Source organism: Varroa destructor, unplaced genomic scaffold, assembly GCF_002443255.2.
Source record: "Varroa destructor unplaced genomic scaffold, Vdes_3.0 BEIS01000003.1, whole genome shotgun sequence".
Classification (NCBI taxonomy): domain Eukaryota; kingdom Metazoa; phylum Arthropoda; class Arachnida; order Mesostigmata; family Varroidae; genus Varroa; species Varroa destructor.
In genome coordinates, this window is record NW_019211456.1 from 47,508,116 (window position 1) to 47,534,908 (window position 26,793).

The following is a 26,793-nucleotide window of genomic DNA, read 5'->3' on the forward strand; positions in this document are numbered from 1 at the left end:
ACATCTTAATTATGAACAGAAGGTTTACTTTAGTTAGCGCGTTCATTTTTGTCATAACTTAACGGTCAGCGAAGCTATTTACGGTGTCATCATTGTTCTTCATTAATCTGCGCAACAATAGCAATAGTACATAATTATTAAGATCCCCCATTGGAGGTCATCAACTGCGTAGAGCAAATGGAATTCTGCCGCGTTTATTAAACTACAGATTATATTATAGCAGCTTTACGCAAGACTTAAACCGGGACCTCTAAGTGCACCAAAAACAATTCATACAAGACATTACCCTTAACTCAAACCATACGCTTCATACCGAGGGATTCTCTATTTTTGGTTACTTGACAAACGTTTTTACATGGCATCATCCATTTTGTCTAGCTCGCAAGCCTCTAAATACGACAATTGCCCTATTACGCGAGACAATCTTCCGTAATTGCTTTCATCTCATGGCAAAATTCTCTCTTTCTCTTATGGTGCCATAAAAGAGTCTTTATATCGAAATGCATATTTATGGTACGCATGGGAAGCAAGCTCAAGACGTCTCCAAGCAAGCCATATTTGCGGACCTCCCATACGACTATCGTTAATAGAATTTTTCTGTTTGCAACATAAATCAATATTGCTAATCCTTGATTCGCCATGTGAACTTTGTCTGGACTATGTAAATCGGGTAATTACATCCATGATTGCCTGGCTACCGTCATTAGACGGGTTCCGAACTTATAAAGTTTAACTGTGTGCTACGCCAGGAGCAGACGAGATGAATGATGCTATCAGCAATAGCAACGTTATGTCCCTGGACGCGTATGTGTGTCCTACGCACGTGCGATGACTGTTATTTTTAAGCTCCCAAGCCAGTAGTAATTTAATTCGATCGGCAGCAACGAAACGCTTTCTGAGCCGGATCGGGTTTCTAGAGTCCATGGTTCCGCCGATGGGTTTAGGGAGGATTTTGCGGGTCAACCTGATCTGTGGCAACCCGTCGACGTACGTAAATCTGATTGGCCAGCTCGTCCATGCTTGAGCGATAGATCGGATCGGCGGTCAGATCTCTGAACTTGTGAGTGTGGTTCGACGCGTTGCGTATGTATATGCACATGACTGTGTCTGCATGTATCTGCGCGGATAAAAAGTCACCAGCCAAGCCTGTGGGAGCAGCATTACCGGCGACGATAGGAACATGCGACAGACAGCGTCCGCCGATAGAGCAGAACAGAAATACGATCGACTCTATCTTGCTGACGACTTTATATTTGTTGCGGTTGTCGGCGATATTTTCGTCCTACTTAGTTTTTTTCAAGGGCCAGCGACACTCCAGCGGCAGAAGTGGCTCAGCTGAGTGTCGGCAGTGAACGAGCCCGCACTACCTACTAACAACTGTCTGACTATGAGGGTGTCGGACTCTATACATAGATTTGTGTGTGTTCGTTGAGGTTTTCAATTTCGTGCCGCTGTCGTCTGTGTCTTGAGCTCTATCTCTGACATTGTCTTCGTTTTTCTTTACGTCGAGGCGGAGCAACTCGGCTAGCGGCAGCGAGACATTTCAACTAGCAGTTCACTACTTATTCTGAAATTTATTGGATAGAGACATTAGTCGACATCGCACAGAGCTGATAGTAGCAGCCGGTGGCGTACCGATAGACCCTGTCGGCGGGGCCGCTGGTTGCATCGAGGCCCATTGCACTACTCTATCCATATAAAGAAAGTATCAGGGTGAAAAAAGCAGCGACAACAACAAAGGCAATGACGATAAAAACTACCACCACAGTGATATCGGAACTGTGTGTATCATAGAACGAAAGTACAGTAAATACTATTTTTGTGTTGCCTTCATTCGACGGAGACTCGTGAAAATAACGTGGACGTCAAATTGCCTTTCTGAGTGACTGTAGAGGCACAAAGCTTTCTGGGTAAAACAGACATCTCTGCGCCGCGTGCTATCGGCCTACCAATTCGTAGAGCTGAAATTATCGACACATACGTTCGTGCTTGAACGTGGATGTAGTTGAACTTTTGCGTATACTCTTGACTCTCACAGCACGTTACAAAGCTAGAAAGCACAAAACAAAAACACTGGGCCTCTATAATTAAGCTATTGGTCAAAGAAACCCGATGACCCTTGATGCATCAGACCGCTGCTATTCCCATTTCGATCATTTTACAGTGAACGTGTTCGTAGCGTAGACTAGCCGAAAAGAAGTTCATTATCAACAGTAGACCTTTAGCTATTCCATATGATTTGAACGTATAAAGAAAACGTCGACGATGTCCATTTGTACTTCAAACACAGAAGTGTTATTCTGAAACGAGACATAAAAAAAGAGACAATTCACACTTTGTCACCATGCTAATATCGTTATTTAATGGCTTTTTTTTTTTTTAAATATAACCTCATAAATACTTCATAGATTATGCCTCACCGGTTCTAGTGAGTTTATATATAGTACACACAATATACAACGATATATACAGTTAGGTTATATTTGTTCGGACCCTGTTTTGGCCACCTTTGCCTCCAACACAGTCATTTGACGTGCCCTCTACATACAATCTATAGAAAGATCTAATCCAGTAGATAATTTGCGGTAAAATCACATTTTGTTCTTAGCGGTGTCGCAGCTAGCAATAGATGGACTATAAGTAATGTTGGGAAAATTGCCCGAAAGAGGGGAATTCTGCATTGGAAAAATGGTTGCATGACAAATTTGACATGGGGTCTTATCGAATCGGTAGTAAGTTGATTTGAATCCGCGCAAGGCTACTCGTTGCCATTTCAAGTCAGTCATTGCTTGCTGTGCCTACTAGTTCCCTACTTGTATCGAGCCATTTATGTCCTAAGTGCAACTTCGAGAACTAATACGCCGCAAAACGAAGTAGCTGTTTATGTCTTCATTGCTATACAAGTCGTGCGGCACACATATATATATATATATATATATATATATATATATATATATATATATATATATATATATATACGCCATAATTATTCATTAATTATTAATACTTTTATAGGATTATTTACAGAATAGGATTTTGCGGGTGATGAAGATGAGCTCGCCGTAAAGATTGTTATTTTTCTAGCGTTTCTCCTCCGACTAACGGATACTGCTACACCGGCGATCATGGCCTGTCTATAACATCGTGGATTGTCTTCTGCTAAGCTAACTGGAGATCTGATCTTCCTTTCTCAGAAGAACACATGTATCCACCCAATGACAAATGGGTCCCTCTGGATAAGAATATGCTGCTTGCTTGCTTTTTTTTTGTGTTTCGGAGAATTTTCAGCGGATCATGGAAAAGTTTTATTGTACAGTAAAGAAATAAACTTCAGGGTGGGTTCACAAGATTAACAAGGTGATTTGCCGCAGTTCGTCCACAAAAGCTGAAGAACACCGGGGCGCAAATGAAGTTCTAATACGATGAGGGAAATCCGCAGTACGTTACCGCTATCACTGTCTGTTTGCTTTTGCAAGTCATCGTTAGAATCGAGCCTAATTTTCGACATCGAGATCGGCTTCCTCCGGCGCATCGGCATCTTCATGCGACGGTTCCGGTGAACTTAACAATTCAGCTCGTTCAGGTGACATTTCGGGAGGAAGCATACTATAGGCCTTATCTAATTCTGGACCCTCGGGAATACCGAGTGTATGAATGAGATTATGTCGACGAAGGTCGCAATTGCGACGGAACTCCTTGCCGCAATGGGCACACGTGTACGGCTTAATGTTTGTATGAGTTAACAGATGCGTTTTGAGGTTCGAGCGCTGATTAAAGCTCCGACCGCATTTGGGGCATTTGTGCGGCGAATCTTCCATGTGAAGTATACGATGAACGGCAAGCGTCCGGCTTTGACAAAAGCCCTTTCCACATTCAGTACATTTAAATGGCTTCTCCTTCGAGTGAATGTATCTGAAACAACAAATACTCAATATTAACATTATTACTAATACAACTGGTTAATCAATTGGTCCTCTTAAAACCAGTTTTTCTATAAACTGCAGCTTTACTATGTCTATTAATCACATTTGACTGTAAATCACGCTATTTCAATACCTATAGAAATCACATTACAATTGAGGGACAAATATATCTGATAGTACAAATGGGATTAGTAGACGTCGCGTTCTTTACCTATGATCACGCAGATGATCCTGTCGTCGGAACGCTTTATGACAGATGTCACAGATATAGGGCCGTTCGTCAGTGTGTGTCCTCTCATGAATGAGCAGATTATAGCTTTTTGTGAATCGTCTTTGGCAGAATTTGCAAATAAACTCTTTTTTCGGCCTGGACGACGTTCTTGGTCCTCTTGGCTTGCGTTCAAACATCATAGCAGCCGAATGTGGTGGAACTCCAAAAGGAGGCCTTCCAGGGGGCGGGGGAGGTCTCGTTTCTGGTCGCATTCCAGCAAACGGAAAGCCCGGAAGCCGAGGTGTTCCCTGTGCATAGGGGGGCACGCCGATTGCTGCTGCTGCTGTTGCGCGCGGAATCGCGTGAGGAGGCAGGTGCAGTGCTGAACCGCGCGCTGGTATTGGCGTCGGCCGTTTTACTGCTGGCTGCTTAAGACCACTTTGCGCCAAAGCTGCTAATCGGGGGTCTTCAGTTGTCGCCGACTCGGCAAGTCGAGCGAAATCGAATTTTCGTCGAGACGACGCTGACGACGGCGATGACATCGATGACGTTAAAGTGCTGCGTTCGCTTGTCGGCGTCGATGAGCTAACTGAAGGCGTCAAACTTTTATGGCCGATCGGTGCATGCGTCGTGCGTCCAACGTGCAGTGCGGGTGTTGTGCTCGCCAATTGTGATACAGCCGCCTGCCTTGCCTGACTAAGGAAAAGCGCTTGGTAGCTCGGACCGAGAGAACCCAATGGAAACGGCAGTAACGGGTTTTGTCCCCCCGAAGCTAGCCTTGCTAATGAACTCATCATGGCCTGCTGAAAATAGGCAACCGCTGACGGATTCGGTGAGGCAGACGAAGATGGTGGCGAAGGGGAAGGCCGAGCTGGAGATGATGACGGTGAACGCTTAACCACTGAGAGATCTGTAGGCTGCTGCGCCAGGGCGGCGGCTGTTGAGGGCGCTATATCTGAAACGAACGACGAAAAAAAAACGCAATTACGTGAACGCTAGACAATTGGCACGTATTTATTATTATCTAAATACTATTGAAATAGTTACGAAATGAAATTCTTCACTAAAAAAAAAGCATAGTTTTTCTAAGCGCACGTTTATACACCGTCATAAAGCAGAAGAAAATTTCTAGGGTTAATACGGTTCAGATAGCTAATATTCCTTTTACGACAAATATATTTGTGGTGGCAATTTTAACTTGAAATGCTATTCAATGGAGAATGTCAGCAATATATTGCCCACAGACATATTCCGCTATGAAAAAGCGTCAAATCAACCAAATCAGCGATGATGTTCGCGTTCATCCTCTATCCTTCATCATCGTTGTCCATCATATCTATCCATTGGAAGCACAGATTTCATTAAATTTGATCACCTCTACTTACATCTACCGTTCTTCGTATATCTCATCTTATCTTCATACATATTTGACTCGTGTTTGCTACCGAATGCAGATCGAGCGTAGGTTCCGGACGGAGCTATATTACAGTAGTATCCAAGCTGATGCTAGCTAGCCATAAAGGCGAAAGCAATTATCGAGATTCGAGTATACATTCCGGTAAATGCCAAGTAGTTTACCAGCATTGGGCATGCTCTCGCAATAAAAACAATAAATAGATAGAGCATCAACAATAACTAGACAGCGTCCATAGGTACAACAATAATAACCCTACAGTTACTGCAGATATTGATTGAGGAGTGAACTGTTTCGTCGGAGTGAACGAAACTCATAAACAAAGGCATCTTCGCTAGCGTCAATGGCATCTACACGTTTGCTGTGCTATGGCTAGATACTACTCGTGACCAATGCATACGGTTGTCTCTGTGTTTAGCATTGTTGTTCTTGTTGCTCTCAACAACGCGGTACGCTTAATTGTAAGGTCGGCACAAAAAAAATATGTCCAAATCTACTTCGTAATACTGCGTCCGGAAGCGACGAAATATAGACGACAAGAGAGGTACTGACTGCGAAAACACCAATCGTGAAAATCCTAAGTTAACAGCAATGGTAATCAGGATAGTTATAGAAATGATTTCTCGGAGCTGAAACCGTGTCGGCCGCCTTCTCTGAAGGCACTTGCCGAAAAAAAAGGGTTTCGTACGCTGGACACAAGCGTTGGCGGGTGCATGGGCAGTTGACTATGACTAGCCACACGGGAATGCTCTCCAATGAATGTGAGGAACTGACACGGCCTAGCGAATCGAAGCTATTTTACAAAGTAGGTACGCCCACATACTGGAAAAATAGGGTCTTCGAGACGGTTCGATCCAGCATTTAACCTAATCGCAGAAAGCCTGACGGTCCTCTAAAATGCCACGAAATAAATAGTAGATTTTGGCAGTATCTGTAGAGTTCACGCATGAATTTTAGTCACACATTTAAGCTGTTGCTGTACTTCAGTTCGGGCAGACCTAATTTATGCCCCTCTGAAGTCGTTCTACGTTCCATTTATTCGCCGTCGGAGTGCAAGACAAGTATATGCAACGATTTTGCTTTTATTGCATTTGTATGGCGGCTGTGTTAAGCCTCGCTAGGTACCGATACTGGCGACGCCACCACGAAGAATAATCATTCTTCGCGTTCCTGGAAATCGCCTGCTTGATCAAGACGGTATCGGCTGAAGCCACGACGGGACCTACGCGGGGCACGGAAGCATCGATATTGATCCATAAACGCACGTGACTACGGTCAGGTGGTGCACGTTTCCGATCAACGAGGGCAATATTCCGTTTTGGCGGAAATTTGCACGTGCACAGTGGACTAATGAACAGCTCAATTCTTTTAATTGACTAGCAGCCAGGTTGACCGGGTGAAAAGGCAAGCAGGGATTCGAAATAAAACCCTTCACATCGGATATAGGTTAATTTAACTAACGTACTTCTGCGAATGTAATGTATGATTCATAAGGGCCAGGTCACGATAGCAAGGGCAAAACGGCAATTCATTTAAAATGGCCTACCCTGTCTAGAGTATAATACTGTGTCTTTGCTCACGAGCCGGAATATTTCTATATATAACATAATCAGTATAATTGTGACTCTGGCTCGTGCTAATGGATCGTGATCTGTGAACGAGATGGATGTATCATTTGTAGCTTCATACATAACAATTCATATCAGCAAAGGGCTTTTTTAAACATGTAATAGACACATCAAATGATCGCCGGTTCTATGATTTTGCAATGATGCAGTTCTCATTTACACCATCAGCGCGTCTTCAAAATTACTTCACTAGTAATGGTAGCGCCTTAGATGATCGTAGACTCGCTGTGACAGTCTGTTTCTATTGTCGTGAAATTATTGGCAGGGAAACAAACGGCACCGTTTGTGTGGACCATTCGTGTAGAGATCTTTCTACGTTTTATCGAGATGTATCCTTTTAGAACAGTCCACATGCGGCGGCGGCATCATCATGATGGAAAGCTTCAGTTGGTTCGACCCGATGTATATGCCCGTAACACTGTCCGTACTGCTGTGAGCTCGATACTTTGTGTATTTTTCGGGCCTGATGCGACCCGCTAGAAGCCGTTGGACCTGCTGATTGCCCGTGATGGATTAAAGTACTCCAGCCGCCGTTCAGCGGTTATGCCGCACTACAAGTTTAGTCGCAGTCGATTCCCATGATCATAGCGCCGACAGGAGAAGAGATCGCCAGCCAAATGTGGACGATCTTTTGTATCAGACGTCGTCGTGATTACTTTATCTTGAACGTCTTTACGTTTTTACCCTGTTTTTTTTTTGGCGTCGTTATCATTAAGGCGTTTGTCATCTGCTGAAAGGAAAACCAATCATAAAATGCTATACAATATTAACTTGAGCTTGTTTATTTGAATTTTCTTTCGCACTTACATAGCAATGTACCGATGAGATTTTTAGCGTCGTTTCTATGGACGCCCTTTGCGTCCTGTGCACTAGGTCTTAATCATGTCATTCCCAGTAAGGTTCATCTGCATATGTTGTTAGCTCTAAGACGCTCACATTTGAATGAGCCGGCCAATAAATGCAGCGACGTATCGCGTGATCTTTAGAACGGTAGCCGAAAAAAAAAAATGTCTTTGGTAGCCACAAAACATTAGCAATGACCTTTAGCCGTCTCATTACGCGAGTCTGAAAAAGGGGTCGGAGAAGAAGTCTGAGCTAAAATTTAAGCCGAAATAAAAGAACCCTCATTTCTTGCTCGAACCATTGAGCATAGCCTTGTGGCAAGAGTAGACTTCTAAATGGGGTCAAACTCAATAAATTTTAAAAGATTAAAAGAGACAAATAACAAATGTCTTCTACAAGAGTTCACCTGATGCGGGCAGGTTTGACTCGGAGATAGCGGTTCAAACTTCCCCACATTTGCAGCACCATCAAACAACAGGCTAATTCTGTCTGAAGCCAGTTTGGCTTGAAACTGACCTGTGGAAGATCGCGCTTGCAGGGCCTGAAGTAGGCTCATTCGTATGGGTTAACAGGTCCTTTCTTGTGGTATAACTCCAGAGAAACAAAACCGCCGATACTAGATTGAACGTCCCTCGATCGAGCTTTCGTGGAAGAAGATAGGTTTAAGCCTTTAGTGAGTTAATTAAGCTTGACTATACTACATTGAAGAATTTGAATGTATCCATGCTTTACCAAAATAAGCCATTTATGTCAAACTTGTCACAAAAACGATCGATTGCGACCTATATATTCCAACGTAAAAAACCTTCTTCAACTAGTGCTTCAATTAGTCGTTAAGTATGATTTTTTATTTCATTGCAGATTTCAGACAGAATGTAAGGTAAGCATATTATAGTAAAGGTAGCCTGACGCTTTTGGAAATCAATAGTCTTCCTACGTGGGATACATCTTAGTTGTACATTCATAGCATAGAAGATGATGACCTATTCTCAGTGTCCACAGTCAACATCAGTAATCAAATGCTTTCTTCAAAGCTAAACAGTTCATCGTTGTTATAGTAAACAGATTTCTTTAAAACTTTATTTAAATGCGTGGCCATTTTTCGAAAGTGAAAAATATTTTGCGTTTTGTGTAAGTGTAAATTGCTGTTCCAGAAAATATCGATTTCGTCATAGTCCTGCACACAGCCCTGATCTGATCAATTCGCAGCTGGCCGCTTCAACCTCATCAAAAATCGCACGCTATCCTACTTATATTTTACGACGTTCCCGGAAAATGCTCTAAGAAAGGCGCGTGCCTTGTGAGATAGTTCAAGACGTCATGCAGTTGTCCTCTGCATTTTAGGCTAGGTGATCGACTAAATCGTCGATGAAGTCCGCGCCTCGAAACATCGTCGCCGAATACATCTAAGAGTGACCTGCCTGCCTCTGGGGCGTCGGCCCGAGTCGGCTAGGTTTCTGACGGTCGTGCTCAGCTATGTATGTATGTATGTATGTATGTATGCAAGCTTTATACAACGGTCGTTTTTTTGGTCCACTGAAGGTACACAAATGCCAAATCTCGCTTTTGCCTTAATTGCTATTGTCCTATCGCCGACTTCAGCCGGTTCGTCGCCATCACCATAGTCCACGCACCTGACCCATGGGTAGACTCTGCCATACAGCCACTTCGTTGTGTCGCAGGCAGCCACAACTGCCTTCGCTTCTGCGGGAATCGAACTCACCTGTCGTCGAAAGTCGCCGTCGGGAACTGCTGCTTCCGCCGGTGATGTCTCTGCTGCTGGGGCCGTAACTACTGCACCCTATTTTCTCCAAGGCATAAAAGCTTGTCGTCTTCCGAGGCGATCCAGTTCTCGTTGGTTTGGATCAATACTAGAACTGGGAGGACTTTTGGGCGACACCCAACGACAATAGGTGCCTATTAACTGGGCCATCTTCGACTCGACAATATCGATCGCGATACATTGATGCTCACGGTTCAGGCGCACCAGATACTCAGACCAGACTCAAATAATGTTCCGCTAATCGAAAGGAGGTATTCCAGCACAGTTTTGTCTGCAGTGAACACTTGGAGGTTAGGTCGACGGCATGCGCGTATGGCCATTTGTGCGCGGCGATCCGGGCAGTCATTTTCGGCCATCCGTCGCTTCCTCCCTGGGCGCACAGATGCCATTGAACAACACAGAGGCAGCCGCAATCGAAAAGCGAGCCGTGGTTCGCTAGTGGCCGACTGGGAAACCGCTACAACTAAGTAAGGGAATCTATCCCTCCGGTGGAACGTTATGGGTGTGGTGATTATGCTCTTTACTCCAACTGTGTCCGTATGAGCGTTTGTGTAAGTAGGCAATTGGCCTATGCTCGATGGCAGTCCTGCGATTAGACGACGCCTGCTGGGCAGGTGACATTACGCGATACTCCCCAATGGCCCGCACCACATTCACAACAGCATAGCGTTGATTAACACCATCGGACATCGTCGCCATCTACATTGTGACAGCTGTTTCCCAAGCGTTTCTGAACTTCTTTTTCTTCTACTTATTGTGTCTGCCTGTTCAAAGTTTGCGGGCACTGCTGAGTCTTAAAATTACAACAGTCCATTGGATCGTCCAGGTAATCGATTATGTTGTACAAGCAGAACGTGAAGGACAGCATATCATATTGAAAGCGCTGTACGCCAAGATGAGATAAAATACTCCTCCTTATGTAATACACGCATCTGAGCGGCATACACGTTGTGAAGAAGAGCTCTGAGCCTGCCTGCTCCTTTCATTAACACGAGAAGGCTCAAAGATTTATCGAACGGGGCAGATATAATGTCGTTTGCGAGAAATTCGTCCGTTCTTGAGAGTACATACGAATAACTTATAGAACTCGTCTTACGTCAGGAAACAACAGGCTCATCGATCGAAGCCGCATTGCCTTCAGCGTATCGTATCGGCCTCGCAACACCAGGCCATAATTCTTCTTCATGTCACCTTGTCAACGCGAACGGCTGCACCGGACGCGTGCATGCGCCCGATAAACGCTTTAGCGGTTGGATCTACAGTTTCAGCCGGGTTTCACCGTCGCGCAGACAAACCCATTGAACCGAGTAGTCGGTCGCACGTTCTCTTATTATACGCTTACCGTCTAGTAGGTACATATGTCAACAATAACCGTGTGTTCATCCCATCGGAAATGCAAGCGTGTATTTGTATCGATGGCGACTATGGTTCACTTTCATATACTATTTAAATTGTTAGGTAAACATCGTTGTACGCTCTACTTCGTTCCATTTCTAATTGAAGCTTCATATCTGATTTTTTGAAATTTACGCGTCATTTTCGGCTATGTTGTTTCAGGGCAAAAACAAGATTTCAAACATTTTGTAAGGGCTACATTCCATTCAACTAAGTCCATATCTTATTTCAGACCATAATTTAACTAAAAAAAAATCTGTGAGGAGCAGTGAAGCTAGTAATTGTGCACTAATTCACGTTGTTACTATTTATCCTATCTTAGCGATTTGCTGTTTTAAGTGGCAATTCACATTTTAATCTATTTTGGTTTTTTGATCTCTTTTAGCTGACATAATTTGGTTGTGTGCATTTTTTTTTAGCATAAAATGTTAACACTAGGTCGGTAAAAGTCGAATATTCTCTCTTTATGTGTGTATATATCTTTTGTGCTATTTGTACCCTAGCCGTTCGTAATTCTCCGTGTTTGTTTCTGTTACGACGATCATTAGAAGTTAAGGAGCGTTTAGATAAACAAGCAGACCAATTTTGGTGATTGTGCCTTTGCCTAGCTTCATCAAACAGCTTATATTTATATTGTATCAAAATTCCGTAACCGGATGAGCCGAGGAGACTCGGAAGAATTTCGAATACGGCGCCTTCAGATGATTTGTTACAACGACAGAGTAGCGCTGGTATTTCGCGACGCGCTTTTTTCTCAGATTGCCCATGACCGCTCTATATTCCGCGCATTCGTTGTACTCACCCAGCTTCACTTACCGTGGATAGTAGATCATTTCCAATTGACTGCGTGCTGTTTATAGACTGCACGACGTATCATGTATGAAGTAATATATCTCCCGATAACTGATGCGGGATGATACAACTGAACCAGATTCACGGAGTTAAATAGGCGCCAGGTTTGTTTGTATGACAATACCATATGTCTGTCTAGTTAAATTATCGCCTGAATATAGCACGTTATGAGGTGCTATTCGTAACTTTCTAATCGTCACGGCATGGGGTCATACACTGTGAGTATTGAAAATGGAAAATACAGAACATAAAATGAAGTTTCTAATGAATATTTCGTTTTAATTAACTAGTACATTGGTGCACCTTCGTCGCGTCTCGCTACAAATATTCGTTATGACATTGTATCATTACGGAGCCATCCACGGTTCCGAATGAGCGTTGTGCGTGGACCGTTGATGTCGAAAAGTTTTATTGACTGAAGGCTTGTTCAACAAGGGGCTAGTTAAAGCGTACGTTTACGTTGCAAACACTGGCAATCAACGTATAATAAACCAATAGTAATCGTACATAGAATAGAGTGAGGACAGATCGTTAGAGTCATTTCGATCTTTAGACGGACCTATCTGATGAATTCTTCCCAATGTAGTCGGCTTCAGTCGATTCACTCTGATGTTTTTTGCCCGGCAAAAAAAGCAGATCAAGATCCGGATTCCTTTCAGTTTCTGAGCTCCGCGTCAGCCGCGCGCACGTCGTCGCGAGCGTCCGGCTACCGCCTACACAATGATCGTGGTTAGTATGTCTACATCTATATAACATGAGTGCTTCTTTGTCTGCGTTTGCTATGTACGCAGTTGGTCGTGTTCGTTCGGGGATATATACCACGAAGTTCTGCTCTTGAGCCTCAAGATTCATACATGGATACAATATCTATAGGCGCATGCTAGCGCGCTGATCATGCATGACTAAGAAACGAGCAACGAAATGTAGTGGACATACCCTTGCTACCGCGAACAACGTCTACGCGTATACGATTCGTTCTTTTTTTTTGTTTTTTATATATGTCGAACTGTTTTTTTCGCCAATGTGATAGCGTTCTATATGCGATCAATCGAGGTATTGCACATTTGTATCAGATGGTGGTAGTCTACTGAGAGGGACCTTCGTCGAAGGCTACGGACCTGAATTCGTTGACCTCTGTATCGAAGTGGATTTTATAAGCTGATATAGTTTGCCCTACAATAACCGACGTTAAGTATTGTTTTTGAGCAAGCTATAAACTTGGTTGTTTCGAATCGAATTATATACACATATGTTAGCCAAGCAGATTCAGCGAAGTCGTTACGCACTATATGCGACGATGCTGGCCTTAGCCGTCGTAAATGGACCCTCGCAAATGCTGGGAGTTGGCGGAAGAGTAACCCCAACCGATCGAGCCATTCGCATTGAGGCTGCTAGGCAATTCGTTGATTAATCGACTAAATACAGCGGAAGGTTACTCTAGCAGGCAGTAACGCGCCGCCTCTTCCTGCCGCGACAGCCAGTCGGTATCAGCAGTAAGACTCTTGTTTTTCGACGTGAACCAAAGGGGGAACGATACTGAAGCGGTTTTGCTTATACGATGACCGCACCGACGCTCGATGCTGCTATTGACGGTCTTGTTGCCGCGATCTGCTCACTACTGAGCGCCTAGAGGCAGTCGGTGATGCCTAATGCTATCGCTTGCCCTACCCGGAAGACGAGATAGTTTTCGCTCAGTCTTCTACCCGTTCCTTAGACGGCCGTTATTTTAAGCAAGCTTCCCAGAGATGCAAATTGCTTCTGTTTTAAGTCGTAGATATATCGGCAGCCACCGTAAGATTATATACTTCAGGTGCGTACAATCATATTGGACCTTATCAATATGTCGGTTCAACATGTTGCATACGACGACAACAACACAGCGAAGGAGGTCAACGAAAGTTTCATTGCAAACAGAATAAGCTGGAAGTCGACTTTTCCCAAGCTGAAAGTATAAAGTGAAACAGCTGGAATATCGAGATACCGCTATGCTCAGTTAAACGTATGGTGTTTTTGGGCAATGTTACGCAACATTGCCCAAAAACGATTTGATATCGACCCTGTTAGCCCCGCTATGCACGCGTCTAGTATATGAACAATTCAAAATACAGGTAAAAATAAGCATTGAAACCAGCTATCAGGGCGCTTTGCCAATAGATTTAGCGGGTCCTGCATTGATATGTCAAAAGCAAACAGGTCACAAACAAGTTCCTACTGAGAACACAAAAATAAATATTTCATGACAGATTCTGGTCAAACGTCTACAGTTAGTAAGGGACATCAGTAATAGTCATTTTGACCAAAAATGGGTCTTAAATATGAGCAGATCTAAGATGTTACCAGGTTAGGTTATTTGCGGTGATCCCACGATGAGCAATGCTCATGAAGATCTAACGCAGCCAGATAATAATAAAATCACCATTGCATGTTTGCGGTAACAGAACTCAAATCTTCGGCCGACACTGCGACTATACTCGTTACATAATGTCTATAAAGGCCTAGTAGAAGAATGTAAATGAGACATCCATCTCTAGATCGTCAAATTGTATCGTATCGTAATCTCTAATCTGTCAGAGACGATCTTCCCGCCTTCTTCCGGACAGAGTGGGGTGTTGCCCACGTTCATACTGATGTCGCCGCAGAATCCACCGCCATGCCCGATTGATTAGTGATGAAAGAACGTTCCTTAGCAAATATTAAGCAAATGATAAAATAGATAGCAAATGATAACAGCCAAAGCGACCCAGGTTTGTCACAGCAGACGGCAGAACAGCGGGACCGGCCCACCGCGATAGAGTAAACAGATCTTTGAACAGCCGGCAATTAGAGTTAGAATGCCTTAAAGAAGCAGAAAAAAACAGGCCGAAAAAGATTACTGCTGTGATCTTACTAGTGGTTAGCTGCTGCCGCCCTATCTATCAAGTGTAGAAAGCTTACGCTTTGTGCGTGTACCATCCTGTATCGGGTCCAAGCTGACTTTTCGTCTTGTATCTAACCGTACATTAGCAACAACAATAACGGCGACGACAACACGTACGTACATTGGCGGTTATGCTTAAGCGACAGGCTATGAAAGGGGCAAAGAAAAGGTACAGGACAAGAGTGAAAATGAAACACACGTGAAATTTTATATGGCATAGCCCAGTCTACGCTGCTTCTATACCTCACTCTCGCAGACAAGCCAGCCGTTGCTTTCGTTCGATGTTTTGTTCAGTGTTCCTGCGTACGGTCATGAACCCTGTTCACCACATCATTCCTTCCCGACGATTAGAAACTGCTCTATTCTAACAGTAAAATGCATATGTGGTGTACAGACGCCGCGTCGCGCCTGCGCTTCTTGTGTTTTTGCTATGTCGGTTGTCGTCGTCGTTGTCAGCATTGTGCTGACGTTTCGATGTTTACAAAGTTCATTGAGATTCGAGATACGAAACGAAAATTCGAGCCGGAGAGAAAGCTAAAGAATAGGCAACGGAGCGCGATCGCTTGCCGTCGCGCACGCAGACGGCAGCACGAGGAACAGACACATACATCCATGACGACAAACCTGAAGCAATACGTTGCACTTGTCGTTATTTGACGCTTTCAGCTTCTGCACGAATACTGCCTGGTGACAACAGCGCTTGTCCGTCTATCGTAGCCTAAACTGTGCTTCGTTCTGCCTGTTCTCGATTACTAACTTTCTCGTCTGTTTTTTAGCAAAATTTCATGGCCGAGCTACAACTCAAACAATAAGAACAATAACAAACTTCACCACACAAGATTTGCGACCTGTTGTTGTCACAGCCCGTCTAGAAATCACCAACAGGGAACAATTTAGGCGGGCGTCACGAATCAACGGCAGTTACTGCCTGGACTGAACAACGCGTCAGAATACAGATTCAAAAATAAACATATTTCGACGTATACATACACAGATTACAGAACAAGAGACTCGTTAATGAAGGCAGATGAACGATTTCGTGTCGTCGGCATTTTGTTGCTCGTAGATGCGTGCAGTGCTTAAATCTCTACTAAAGCTATTCTACGCTGGTCTGGTATTGTTTGTTGCAACTAGTCTCACCTACGTCGGGCACCGTGTTCGTGTTTTTAGAACACAGAAATTATCTACGGTCAGGTCGATGATCGGGCTCTGATTACTGATTTTACCAGGTTCTATCCACAAGCTAATACAGTAATATATTCCGTAGCTGATCGTACGATCACTCTTCATCGGTGTGTTACCTTGTTAGCCCATCTGCACAGGGTCAGTGCCTGCGCGTATCTGTGAGAATAGGTCGAGCTTGAAGGATGTCATCAAAGGTAGCAATCTTCGCATTTGGAGACAGTAACAACGAACCTCGGTTCCTCCCACCTAGGATTTGAGTCTATTTCGAAAGCGTCCTTCGATCTTTTCGTAATCAGCAAACGTGCCTTAGCTCGTTCTGTTCAAGGTCCGCACGGCCGCGGGCGGCCATATAGTACCCGCATGCCACGGAGACATTCTTGGACACCCTACAACATCTACAGGGTGTATCGTAATCGCGGGCTCGATTGAATGACAGGTGCACGGATTCCAATCGCTTGTTGACAGCGGAGCTCGGTTCGGTTCAGACTAGCAGATAAAGCGCACGAGCAATACAGAGGTCTTCCTAACTTCTACACCAACGTTCCTGGTATAGAACTTCAGGGCTCTGAACGTATCGCTAACAAATAAAGAAGACATCTCAATACATTGTGCGGATGACATTCATGAGCACGCTGTACATTCACTATCGAAACAATTGCAGCGGGTGATTTAATAAGAGGTTTGTTATGGTCACCGATACGACAGCGGTGATTTCGGACACGATGCGTGCTCCTATTAACATATACGCTAACGAGATATCTTATGCCGAGTGTTGCTTTCACGAGCACTACGACTACGGGGCATATTTACGTGAGTCGTATGGACCGCTTACGTGACAGGTGCCGATGCCCCCTATACGAGCCCCTGTTTAGAGCCTGTGCGAGAACTTCGTTTACGTCAGCCTGCTACCAAATTCTTTTTGGGCCGCTTATTCTGCGACTAAAATTAACACGACATATGGAAATCGAATTAAGGATAATATGGCGATTAATTATAGACGATACGAAATACAACTTTTGGCAAAGCTCGAGGGGAGCGCCAGGTCAAGTGCGGTTCATGGTGCCTAGGTACAAGATTATTTCGAATCGATATTTAAAACATGAATCCATTTCTTCCTTAGGACTCAAAATGTTTATACATATCAAAGCTGGAATACGACACGATATGAACAAAGCCATTATTGGCCACCTTCACGACCTTTTTTAGTGGCGACTGCTGTCTGCCTGTCGCTCGGTAACAATGACGTTCTGCTCTCGCTAATCAAATCAAAGAGATGCTAAAGGTCAATTCAGCATGAGATGCGGGCGTCAGAAGATGCCGTCGGGCGAAGTCGCTCGATATTGACTACTGAAGCCTCCCGTTATCCTCTTGATTGCTTCGTTAAGCCGTCTTATGGACGACTCGATCATGGTGACGACTGTTGCGTTTTACTATGATAATGGAGAGTGGCATCTTGCCCGTCGTCTGCTTCGTGCTAGAGTAAGACGTTCCATGTGTGCTTCGTTGTAAACACCGTTTTGGTCTATTTGCTAATGAGTCCCTATAATACGATGGGTCGTACTCCAGTGTGCATGGACGAATGGATGAACCCCATTGGCGGCATATCGGAATTCACAAAGACCGAATGACAAATGCGCTCATCATCGAGGCCGACACTAGATGCAAAGGATGCTACAGAGGTAGCGTCACCCCGCAGCTATACCAGGTCTGACGACTACGTTTACATGATATGGTAATCGTGATCGCAGTGACTAAATGTTGCTCTGCTTCTAAATAGAAACAAAAAAATAATACTCGTTTCGACTAACAACACAAACCAGCATACCTTAACGAAACATATTTCCATATTTATGTCGGTCTATACGATGCGACGAAGTTCTACTGAGCGTGTGTATCTATCTGTTTTCGGATATGTATGAATTATCGCGTCGTGCACGCGTCACCCGTCTATCACGATTTTCGGCGGCGTCATCTTGCCAAAAGGCAGCAACTCTTGGGTTTCTATTTAAACGGTCGAATAGATGAACGTGGCAAAGTAAAGCGAGAACATATTATAGACTGATTCAACGAATCATCTGTTGATGGTCAGGGAAACAACATATAGAAATAATGGTACCGCCATGCTTATCTACGGCCTCGTATTGAGTATACTGGGATAAAATTATCAAACTAAAATTGACGTGACAAAAACGCTATCTTGATGACGGAATGGTAACGACACCGACGAGGTGGGGTCATAGAGGAATACCAAAATATATGTTACACATTAACAGCAGAAGTCAACGGACAACAGCATTGAACGTTGTGTATTAGAACGAATAAAAACGTACAATAAAGATCACAAAGCTTGATCTACGTCCTATCCGTCCGCTATGGCGGAAAGCTTAGCGAAGGAAAATTAACTTCATGTGGACGTACTTTGTATGTGGATGATAACTGCATCAGCTTCAATCCCGGCTTACTTCGACCGATTGTGCCATACGATTGTAAACAACTTAATGTCGATGAAAAGACAGACCGGCAAATAGTTATGGGCTGCTTTTTTTTTTTTGAATCAGTCGTGTTTTACACTACCTACACAAAATTGCATGAATAAAAGAGAAAATACGAATGTTTGCAGAACATGGAACATTTGCAGAATCGCCTTACGTTACGTAAACTTGTTTTTGACCATGGTAAGTCGTTGTCGTGCCTAAAATAGTTGCGGAGATAATGATGTCTTCAAATAATGAATATTGAAAATGTTATTTTACTATTATCTGGGCTGGTTAAATAGTCAACTGTTCCTTTTCAAATAAACATTTGTTTTTGGGTTTAAAGACAATGTTTGTTCTTCAAACAATCAAAAATAATACGACATAACGTTCACCCGCGCAATATGTCTACGAGAAATTCAAAAAACCAATATAAAGGGATGAAAAATTTGAAAATTGAATAGAGCGCCAGGAGCTGCTACTACAACGACAATAGCGGTCACTTTAGAAAACATATCCTGTCCGGTATACTTACCCTACAATCGCCATTTCAAGTTGCTCCCGGGCTTCTGCAACGACTTCGGATAGGTCGCGTTCTACCGGCTATCAGCGGCAACGACAAAATACCCGAATACGAATAAAGTTAACAACACGGAAAATTACCCGATTTCTTTTCTTCGCTACTTTCTGTGGTTAGCACATGAGTACATCAAGAGGAACCAACTGTTTACAGCAAAGATCCATGTATCTAGAAAAAAAAAAAACCCTCTATTCCAATTCGACTTCTGAATTTTACCTGGCACAGATGTTTCCAGTAGGGAACCTATAACTCCATAAGCTTACAGAAGAGAAGCGTTCGGTAGGCCTATTACCAGGAGACAATATTCTAGGGGTCTATTCACTTTTGCGGATATCAACCAGTGGCGGTTAAAAGACAGGCACTAATGATGATGTTTGCTGCTCACTTACCAAATAGGCCAGCTTGCTTTCACAGATCCGTTGATTTCTCAAGCGATAGAAGTATGTAATTATAGATTGAATTCATTATATTACCCCCGCGTCATTATGGTTACTATATGGAATATGCCAGTTAGCATACATTGTGTTAGTAAATCTAGTTCGCCATATTGCGTAGAGCACGGTGGATTGATTTTAAATTGGCTAGCTGAATACGTCTGGCTATGAGTTTGTTTCCAGATTGTTGGTGAAGAACTGCTGTGGTGCTCACAACTTTTCGCAGCCTACCTTTTTAGGCTATACGGTATACGGCACGCGGTGCACAGTTGGGGGCTTACCTGATCCAAATAGCGTTCAACGGTTATGGAAACAGTTCTCCATTCTATTCATTGCCATTTGGATTGGAAGCCTCCGCTTTTCAGACGCCGATAGATCGGCACCAGAGATCGTAGTGCAAGTGAATGATTTAGTAACTCGTAGCTTGCGTTGCTAAGTATATCAATGTTCGGCGTTAATTTCAACGGTACGAATCTACGAGGAATACGACTGTGCCATGGAGAGGCAAACGATTGACCCTTACAATGCAATAGGAAATCTGTCAACCTTGGCAGACGAGCGTTGGCAGCGACAGCCCGAGATCGGCCACAGATAATGAGGAAGGCCGAAGCAGTAACAATAACAAAAGGCTTACAAGCATTAACAGGGAGACAACGATACCGTGTTGTCTAATAGCGAATGGTTCATGGACTGATCGTCTGCAAGCAAAGGAAATCGCTTGACTGGTTATTTATCTGTGACGTACGTCAAGACTCAAAAACGTCTAGGTAGTTAAGAAGCGCCCGGAACAGCTTATATTGAGCCTCAAAATTAAGTTCTACTCACTGCAGGAATGGTTGCTTACACAAATGATGCTACCCGCCTTTCCTGCAGTTTTCGTTTTCTCATAGTTTCTGCCTTCAGTAGCTCGATCGTACAGATTATAAGAGTACAATTGAACAACAAACTAACGGGGAACAATTGAAGTACGCGTTCGAACGCACGTTTGTGTTTCACAACGTAGGCGCTGAGATAACTTTTCAGCTCTCATCATTGTCTTTTTCCTTTAGCTAAAAACACCCCATGTACATAACAGGGCCGTTGGATAAGCTCGGCATCCCACACCAGTCACATGAACCTGTATTAGACCTACATTGAGCGACAGTGGCTATATATATATGCGTGTCCTGCTGCGCACGAACCAGTACAGACTTTTCCACACCGTGAAAAAGCTATGGCTCAATCGACGATGCCACCGGTCCATATACCAAACCTACGCAGGCATCTCAACAAGTACCCTGAAAAGCAGCAGGTGACAACACGAAGAACGTGTTCTCTGACCTACATTCGCTCACTCTGTCCAATAGCCATTCCAGCCTAAGCTCCTACCTCTTTAAGTGGTGATCCGAAACTTGAACGCATCTTGACCCCCTATAGTTCTTTTTCGCTAGCTCCACCTTATCAATACCCCAACTCTTTCTACATGTCTACGCGTGTATGTGTGTGATGCATGTATATATTCGGATAAATCGTGCACACGATCTCAAAAAATAAGGATCGACGTTTCGCTCAACTGAAGACTGATATATGATTGTGGCATGACTGTATACAGTCGTGTACACAACGACGCTTTAACTTTACAAATGATGCAAACAAATGGGATATATCGCGGGTCTGTTCCACCTTGTGCATTAACGCTACCCTTACCGATAGCACATGGGCATCACACACTGGCTGTATACCGACATGAACGCTAAAAGCACATTGTGGGCAAGATCTTCCACGCAGAGCCACAAAGCTGTCTACATCTAGGGGCCTAAATGAAAACAGGATCAATTTATGAGATTGGATTTGATCGCCGCTGTCAAGTAACGACCCTTCAGCTTGACGAAACCACTTTTCTCCTGCATTTCCTCATAGAACATTATTTACTGTTTGCATTTCATAGATATAATAGTTGCTTTGATAAACGAGATATATATATTTTGACTCTGTGCGAGGAAAAGTAGCGGAAAGGTTCAGGCTTGCGTTGTGTTCGATTCCAAAGAAAAGACCGCCCCGTCTGACATCAGTGCGTTGCTCAAAGTCGTCCAATTGCTTCGTGCATGCCTTGAATTATTCTTTTATAAGAAATCGTTGGAATACGGGCATGAAGCGTCTAAATTATGTTGATGTTTTAGTGAAAATTCACTCGACCAGGATGAACTAAGCTAAGGCGGCATGATGGGGCCTATTCAGCAACTGATCTACGATGTTGCAAATCAATTACGATACGATCCTATGTTGCGTTGTCGAACTTACACAGTTGACCTATTCTATGTTAGATTCTCTTGAAGCTAAAACAAATTAACTAAACAAACTGTGGAGATATTTCGCAGTTGCTCTCAGAGTTAGTATAGACAGTCTAAAAATCACACTCAAAAAAACGGTTTATTTTTGAAACCCTATAGTAATATAACGTAGTCTTCAGTATTTCAAATCATATCTATTTTTTCTGGGCTACCTACCTCTCCATTCGGCACCCATATAACTACTACATGAACTGAGATATGCTTTTACACTAACAGATAGTCGTTCATAAAAGTCGTTGGAACAGTCCCATGGTCAATTATTTGATTTGCATGACTCCTTTTCGACAGGAGGTATTTTTCCTTAGCTGGCTTTTCCTCTCGACACACAATCACCCATCACAACCCGCTTTTGGGTCTCGTGCGCGAAAACAGAGCTTCGAAACTCCTTCTACCACAACGTTACAGGAGCGGAGCCCCTCAAACGACCTGTTACATAATTTACAACAGAAAAAAAACCGAACGAAAGCGTCCGGACGAATACCACTGTTTAAGTGTCTCTGTTCAAAGCGAAAATATATGGAAACAAACGAAAGAAGAGACGAAATCGAAACACACACATACGAATATGTTTAGGTTGTGCGAAGGCTGAGTTTGACCTTACTGTCCCTTACGGGGGGGGGGGGGGGGGGTATTCTAGGTGCATGACCTTTTATCGAATCACCCATTTGCGTTACTATTAGTATTGGATTCGTTTGTGGACCTGCCTAGCGAACTGATCTATCTTGTATGCTCGCTTATCATGCTCACGCACAAGTACCAAGAAGTACCAAATCTAATTATAGCCGAAACTACATCTTAACACAGCGGGTACAATGTTCATGCTAGATGTTACCAGGTATATGTTAGTTGCGACTCAAAAAAAACTCTTCGAATTGGTCTCGTAAAGAAAAGCTTCGATTTACCCCTCAGTTGTGCCATCCTTGCGTACTCACATGAGTTCCTGATATTGGGCTCTCAACTGTTGTAAGGGATACGGCCTCTAATTTGTCGATTCCCTTATCAGACAGCGTTTTTGATCCTCAGATTAATTACTATTTTGTTCGATTTTTATGTTTTTTCCAGCATAAAAGGCCACAACACTCCGATTACTTTTTCCTGGTGATATATATATGCATTGCGGAATAACTGAAAGTTAGTTGCGCCCCCTAGCGCAAGCCAACAAAACGACCACTTCGTTACTTTTTTTTTTAATCGTCCAAGGTGGTCCGGACCTGTACCGCGTCATTGCCACCGTCGGCGCGTTGTTATTGCTCTCTAGCAAACGGCGGTGCGCTATATCACACGTTAAATCGATATCTCACCGGAACAATGAAAGGAAATTTTTTCCCGAAATAGTTTTTTTTTTTTTAACTTTTCTCTTCTCTTTTTCTGTCTACGTATTTTTCTCGCTTTTATCTATTAACAGATTCAGTCAAAGATGCCTTTCCAACCGATGTAGTTGCTTTTTATACTGATCATTCTGACGCTGACGATCGTAATGATCATGACAATGACGACGCCGACGGGGTGACAATAAAAGTAAAAAAGAGCCAATATCTTCGAGGTAAATCGGTCTCTGCTCGAATGAAATGATCACAGTGAAATATGCCGCATAAGCACATAGCCATCAAAACAGTGGAATACAGGCCCAAATGATGAAAGCATTGAAAAGCTCGGCAGTAAATCATATAGTGAATTTATAAAATGAAGAGAGTTGCGCCGGAGTATGCTTGCCATGTGATTCCTGTACGGAGCGGGACGAGCATTCGACCAACGATGCCGTGAACCGGCGCCTATCTTCCGCTCTAATAGAAGATCACGCTCGGATACAGCGTAGATCTTCCACACCACATTGTCTACTTCTCAGGTCAATGGCAGCACCCTCTAGAGCTTTTGTCAACTCTTAAAATAGCCATTGCACATGCACACCTCTACACCGTACTGCTCAATAAACAACTTTTGCTAGACAGTGATGACTTCGAACATGTGGCTTACAAGACGGAGACGGCGCACTTATACTGTATATATAAGGGTGTATATACGTATATACACTTACCTATATTGTGTAAACCCTAAAATAAGATGATTGTTTTAAAGTCGTTTTAACGTATATCCGAAGAACGTCTTTTTTCGTCTGCTACTTCTTAGAAGTAAGCTTAATCAGATACTCTCTCTCATCGATGCTGATCGTACCGTTTCATCTGATTTTTGGCAGATATACTGGTCTAGAGAGAAGGAAATTAAGCAAAGGAAACAAGAATTCGCAAAGGCCATTTCAGATCTTGATTGTGTCCTAAGGCGAGAAAAGTAGACCGCAGCAGTAAGATCAATTCGAGGCTGAAATTGAAGTGACAACTAAGGCCCAATAGGGTGCATAGCTGACCCGGGTTTTCGTCTTTTCCGGATATCTTTTCAAAACGCAAAGAACACAGTGCTGAGCGGGTTCTAGTAGATGCATGCTGTTGTTACGTGCATAGCGTAACGTGAATTGTTATAAGGAACACAACTAATGTAAACCACACATAGAATTTAAGTGAAATCTGCACACACTAGCTATGTTATGTATGTTTTGTAATAATATAAAGTCTCTTTGCGTCAACGTAACAGTATTGGATGTCTAGAAAAGACGTTGTCAATGACAGTGCACAGTAGCAATCATGGTTGTCGTAGCGTTTATGAATAGTTTAATTTTTGTGAACGTTTATATTGATAAAGGTTCATAAAGGTAATTCATAAGTGTCAACTAAGAAAGTCGCAGCAACTTCAAGTTTTGCTTGTAACTGCGGACCTAGCACAGGCACAAGAGCACCCAGCAACAATCACTGGGATGACTGAAGAGGCGATACTTCTGGATGATACTAGCAGAATATATTATACTGTTGAAATACAGGAAAACAGTGTTCTTTGAATGAGGTAAATTTAAATTGACTGAACTAGTCCAGCGAGGCAGCGACGTTTCCAATGAGAGGGGCCTCAGGACTGCTAGCTAGCAATAGACTAGTATGAAACTTTTACATTTCCGCGTAGTCTTTGCGCTCTATAGCCTAACCATGTGCGCAGTAGATAAACTCATTCTAAAGGCGAACATCTCCTATTAATTATGTTGGCGAGTCGTTCGTTTATTCCGCGATTATACCGGAATCATGTTTTCGGCCCTGTTACTAACAGCGTGTGGTGACGAGACGGTACTCCATATACATATCACAGTTCGCTTTTTGTCTTACAATCAGAGTGGAGTTCGTCATTCTGTGACGAAAACCAGTCAGCCAGAGGAAAAAGAAAAGAGAAGAGAAAGAACCTGCCCGTGTAACGGCTGCTTAACCAGATGAGCTCTGCTGCGCGGCGACTCGTTACAAACATACTGTTGCCCGCACACACGAAACAAGACATCCATATTCCGCTATCGTTCGCGTCTGCAATTCTGCCCTGCATCATATCTTCGTGTTGAGCTTTCGTCCATAGGATGACCAGCCAAATATACACACACGCAGACTGACCCGGTGAAACCAGCAGCGGCGTGTTGCGAGCTAACGAAACAGTCAGCGTGATTGCTAGCAGCGTATACTCATCTGAGATCAACACAGAAGAATTCCAGTAAGTAACCTATATCTGGTTAGTGAGCCTCTGGTGGAACCTCTACCTAGTCAACACCATCTCGGCCATCAACAATCGCCACGCCAATGCGATAGGTTCTCGGAGACAGTTCCGTAAACTACTACGGTCGTAGAAAAAAAATGGAGACGAAGACGCGCACCCACCAAAAAGAATGGCCTTAGAGCGACAACTTCAACGACAACAGAATCAGGAAGAAACATGGTGGCTGAGGTGGCTGAAACACTCAGAAACAGTGATAGAGTAACAGCAGAACTCAGAGCAGCCAGCCGTGTTGCTTCTGACCGAACCGTTTTAGTTACAGATGCGAACGAGCGATTATTCAGCGACTCCACACTGGTTCAGTACGCACGCGCCTAATAGCTTTGTCTTCTTGTTTCATTTTTCCACGTCCTGCTTCATCGTGTTCTGTTCCATTTATCCACATGTATGTCTACTTGATATGAAAATGCGCCCGATGACCTGCGAGCTATTTTTTGAGCGCTGGAACAAAGCCCACAGGCGCCCGGACCGCATCAAGGGACAAACGAGAGTCGACGAAAGGAAGAGAGCACAAGCGAACGAGAAGAAAGGGACACCCCACCCCCCAAATGAAAATGAAAAAGTTCAACAGGCCAAAAAGCAGAAGTAGCCAACAAACGACAGTCGTTTTTTGCCGACAATCTTCGCTCGCGGCGCGATAACAATCATTCAACTGCTTACATGTGTGTGCATGTCGGTGCACGTAGGTGTCGAAAGCATGTTTCTACACGGATAACTGTTGCACGAGCAGATCAGATGCTATGGGATAGATCGGGGATCGCATTAAACAAGCCAAAGACAATACTGAATGAGTAATATGCGCGTAAAGCTTGGCTACTAAGGGTACTGAATGGACGAAACTGCAATGAGCGGAGCATAGATGGATGTAAAAGTAATAAAAATATATGGAATAAGAACGGAAATAAGATGGATTACAATATAAGCTCGAGAAGTATTCGTTAATAGGACGATGCTCGTGTCGCGGACTTAGGTGTGAATGGTCGCCCATTCTTGAGTATTTAAATAAGGTTCTGGATTACAATGAGATTATCTTGGAGACGTTTATCCACCCGAATACTAACACTCCTGTATAGTGCTCTGTGAGTGCATAGAACGCACCTAAAAGTAGGCCAGTTCAATTCATAAATCATTAATGCAGCCTGTTTTCTCCGAGCACAACTTTCATGGGTGGATATCGTTTCCGAATAGCAG

At 43.5% G+C, this 26,793-nt stretch overlaps 1 protein-coding gene and 1 long non-coding RNA gene across 14 annotated transcripts in view; one reads left to right on the forward strand and one right to left on the reverse strand.

Moving 5' to 3' along the window:
• Positions 1-87: 87 nt before the first annotated feature.
• LOC111247548 (uncharacterized) overlaps positions 88-26,793 on the reverse strand; it is a 59,840-nt gene continuing 33,134 nt past the window's right edge. For 7 of the 12 annotated variants that reach the window (XM_022798600.2, XM_086984868.1, XM_022798598.2 and 4 more), the window contains exons 3-4: positions 4,135-5,089; positions 2,333-3,912 (exon numbers count right to left, since the gene is read on the reverse strand). In XM_022798600.2, coding sequence (XP_022654335.1) covers positions 3,495-3,912; positions 4,135-5,089 — 1,373 coding nt within the window. In that variant the 3' untranslated portion in view covers positions 2,333-3,494. Of the gene's footprint in view, positions 2,301-2,332; positions 3,913-4,134; positions 5,090-8,535; positions 11,927-19,160; positions 19,229-26,793 lie in introns of those variants that run through there. The other 5 variants (XR_002672155.2, XM_086984872.1, XM_086984873.1 and 2 more) reach the window with 5 other exon arrangements.
• LOC147757058 (uncharacterized) overlaps positions 12,129-26,793 on the forward strand; it is a 46,715-nt gene continuing 32,050 nt past the window's right edge. Inside the window, exons 1-3 of one of the 2 annotated variants that reach the window (XR_015324681.1) lie at positions 12,129-12,267; positions 12,709-12,778; positions 19,181-19,350. This is a non-coding gene — a long non-coding RNA (uncharacterized LOC147757058). Of the gene's footprint in view, positions 12,268-12,708; positions 12,779-19,180; positions 19,351-26,793 lie in introns of those variants that run through there. The other variant, XR_015324682.1, reaches the window with a different exon arrangement.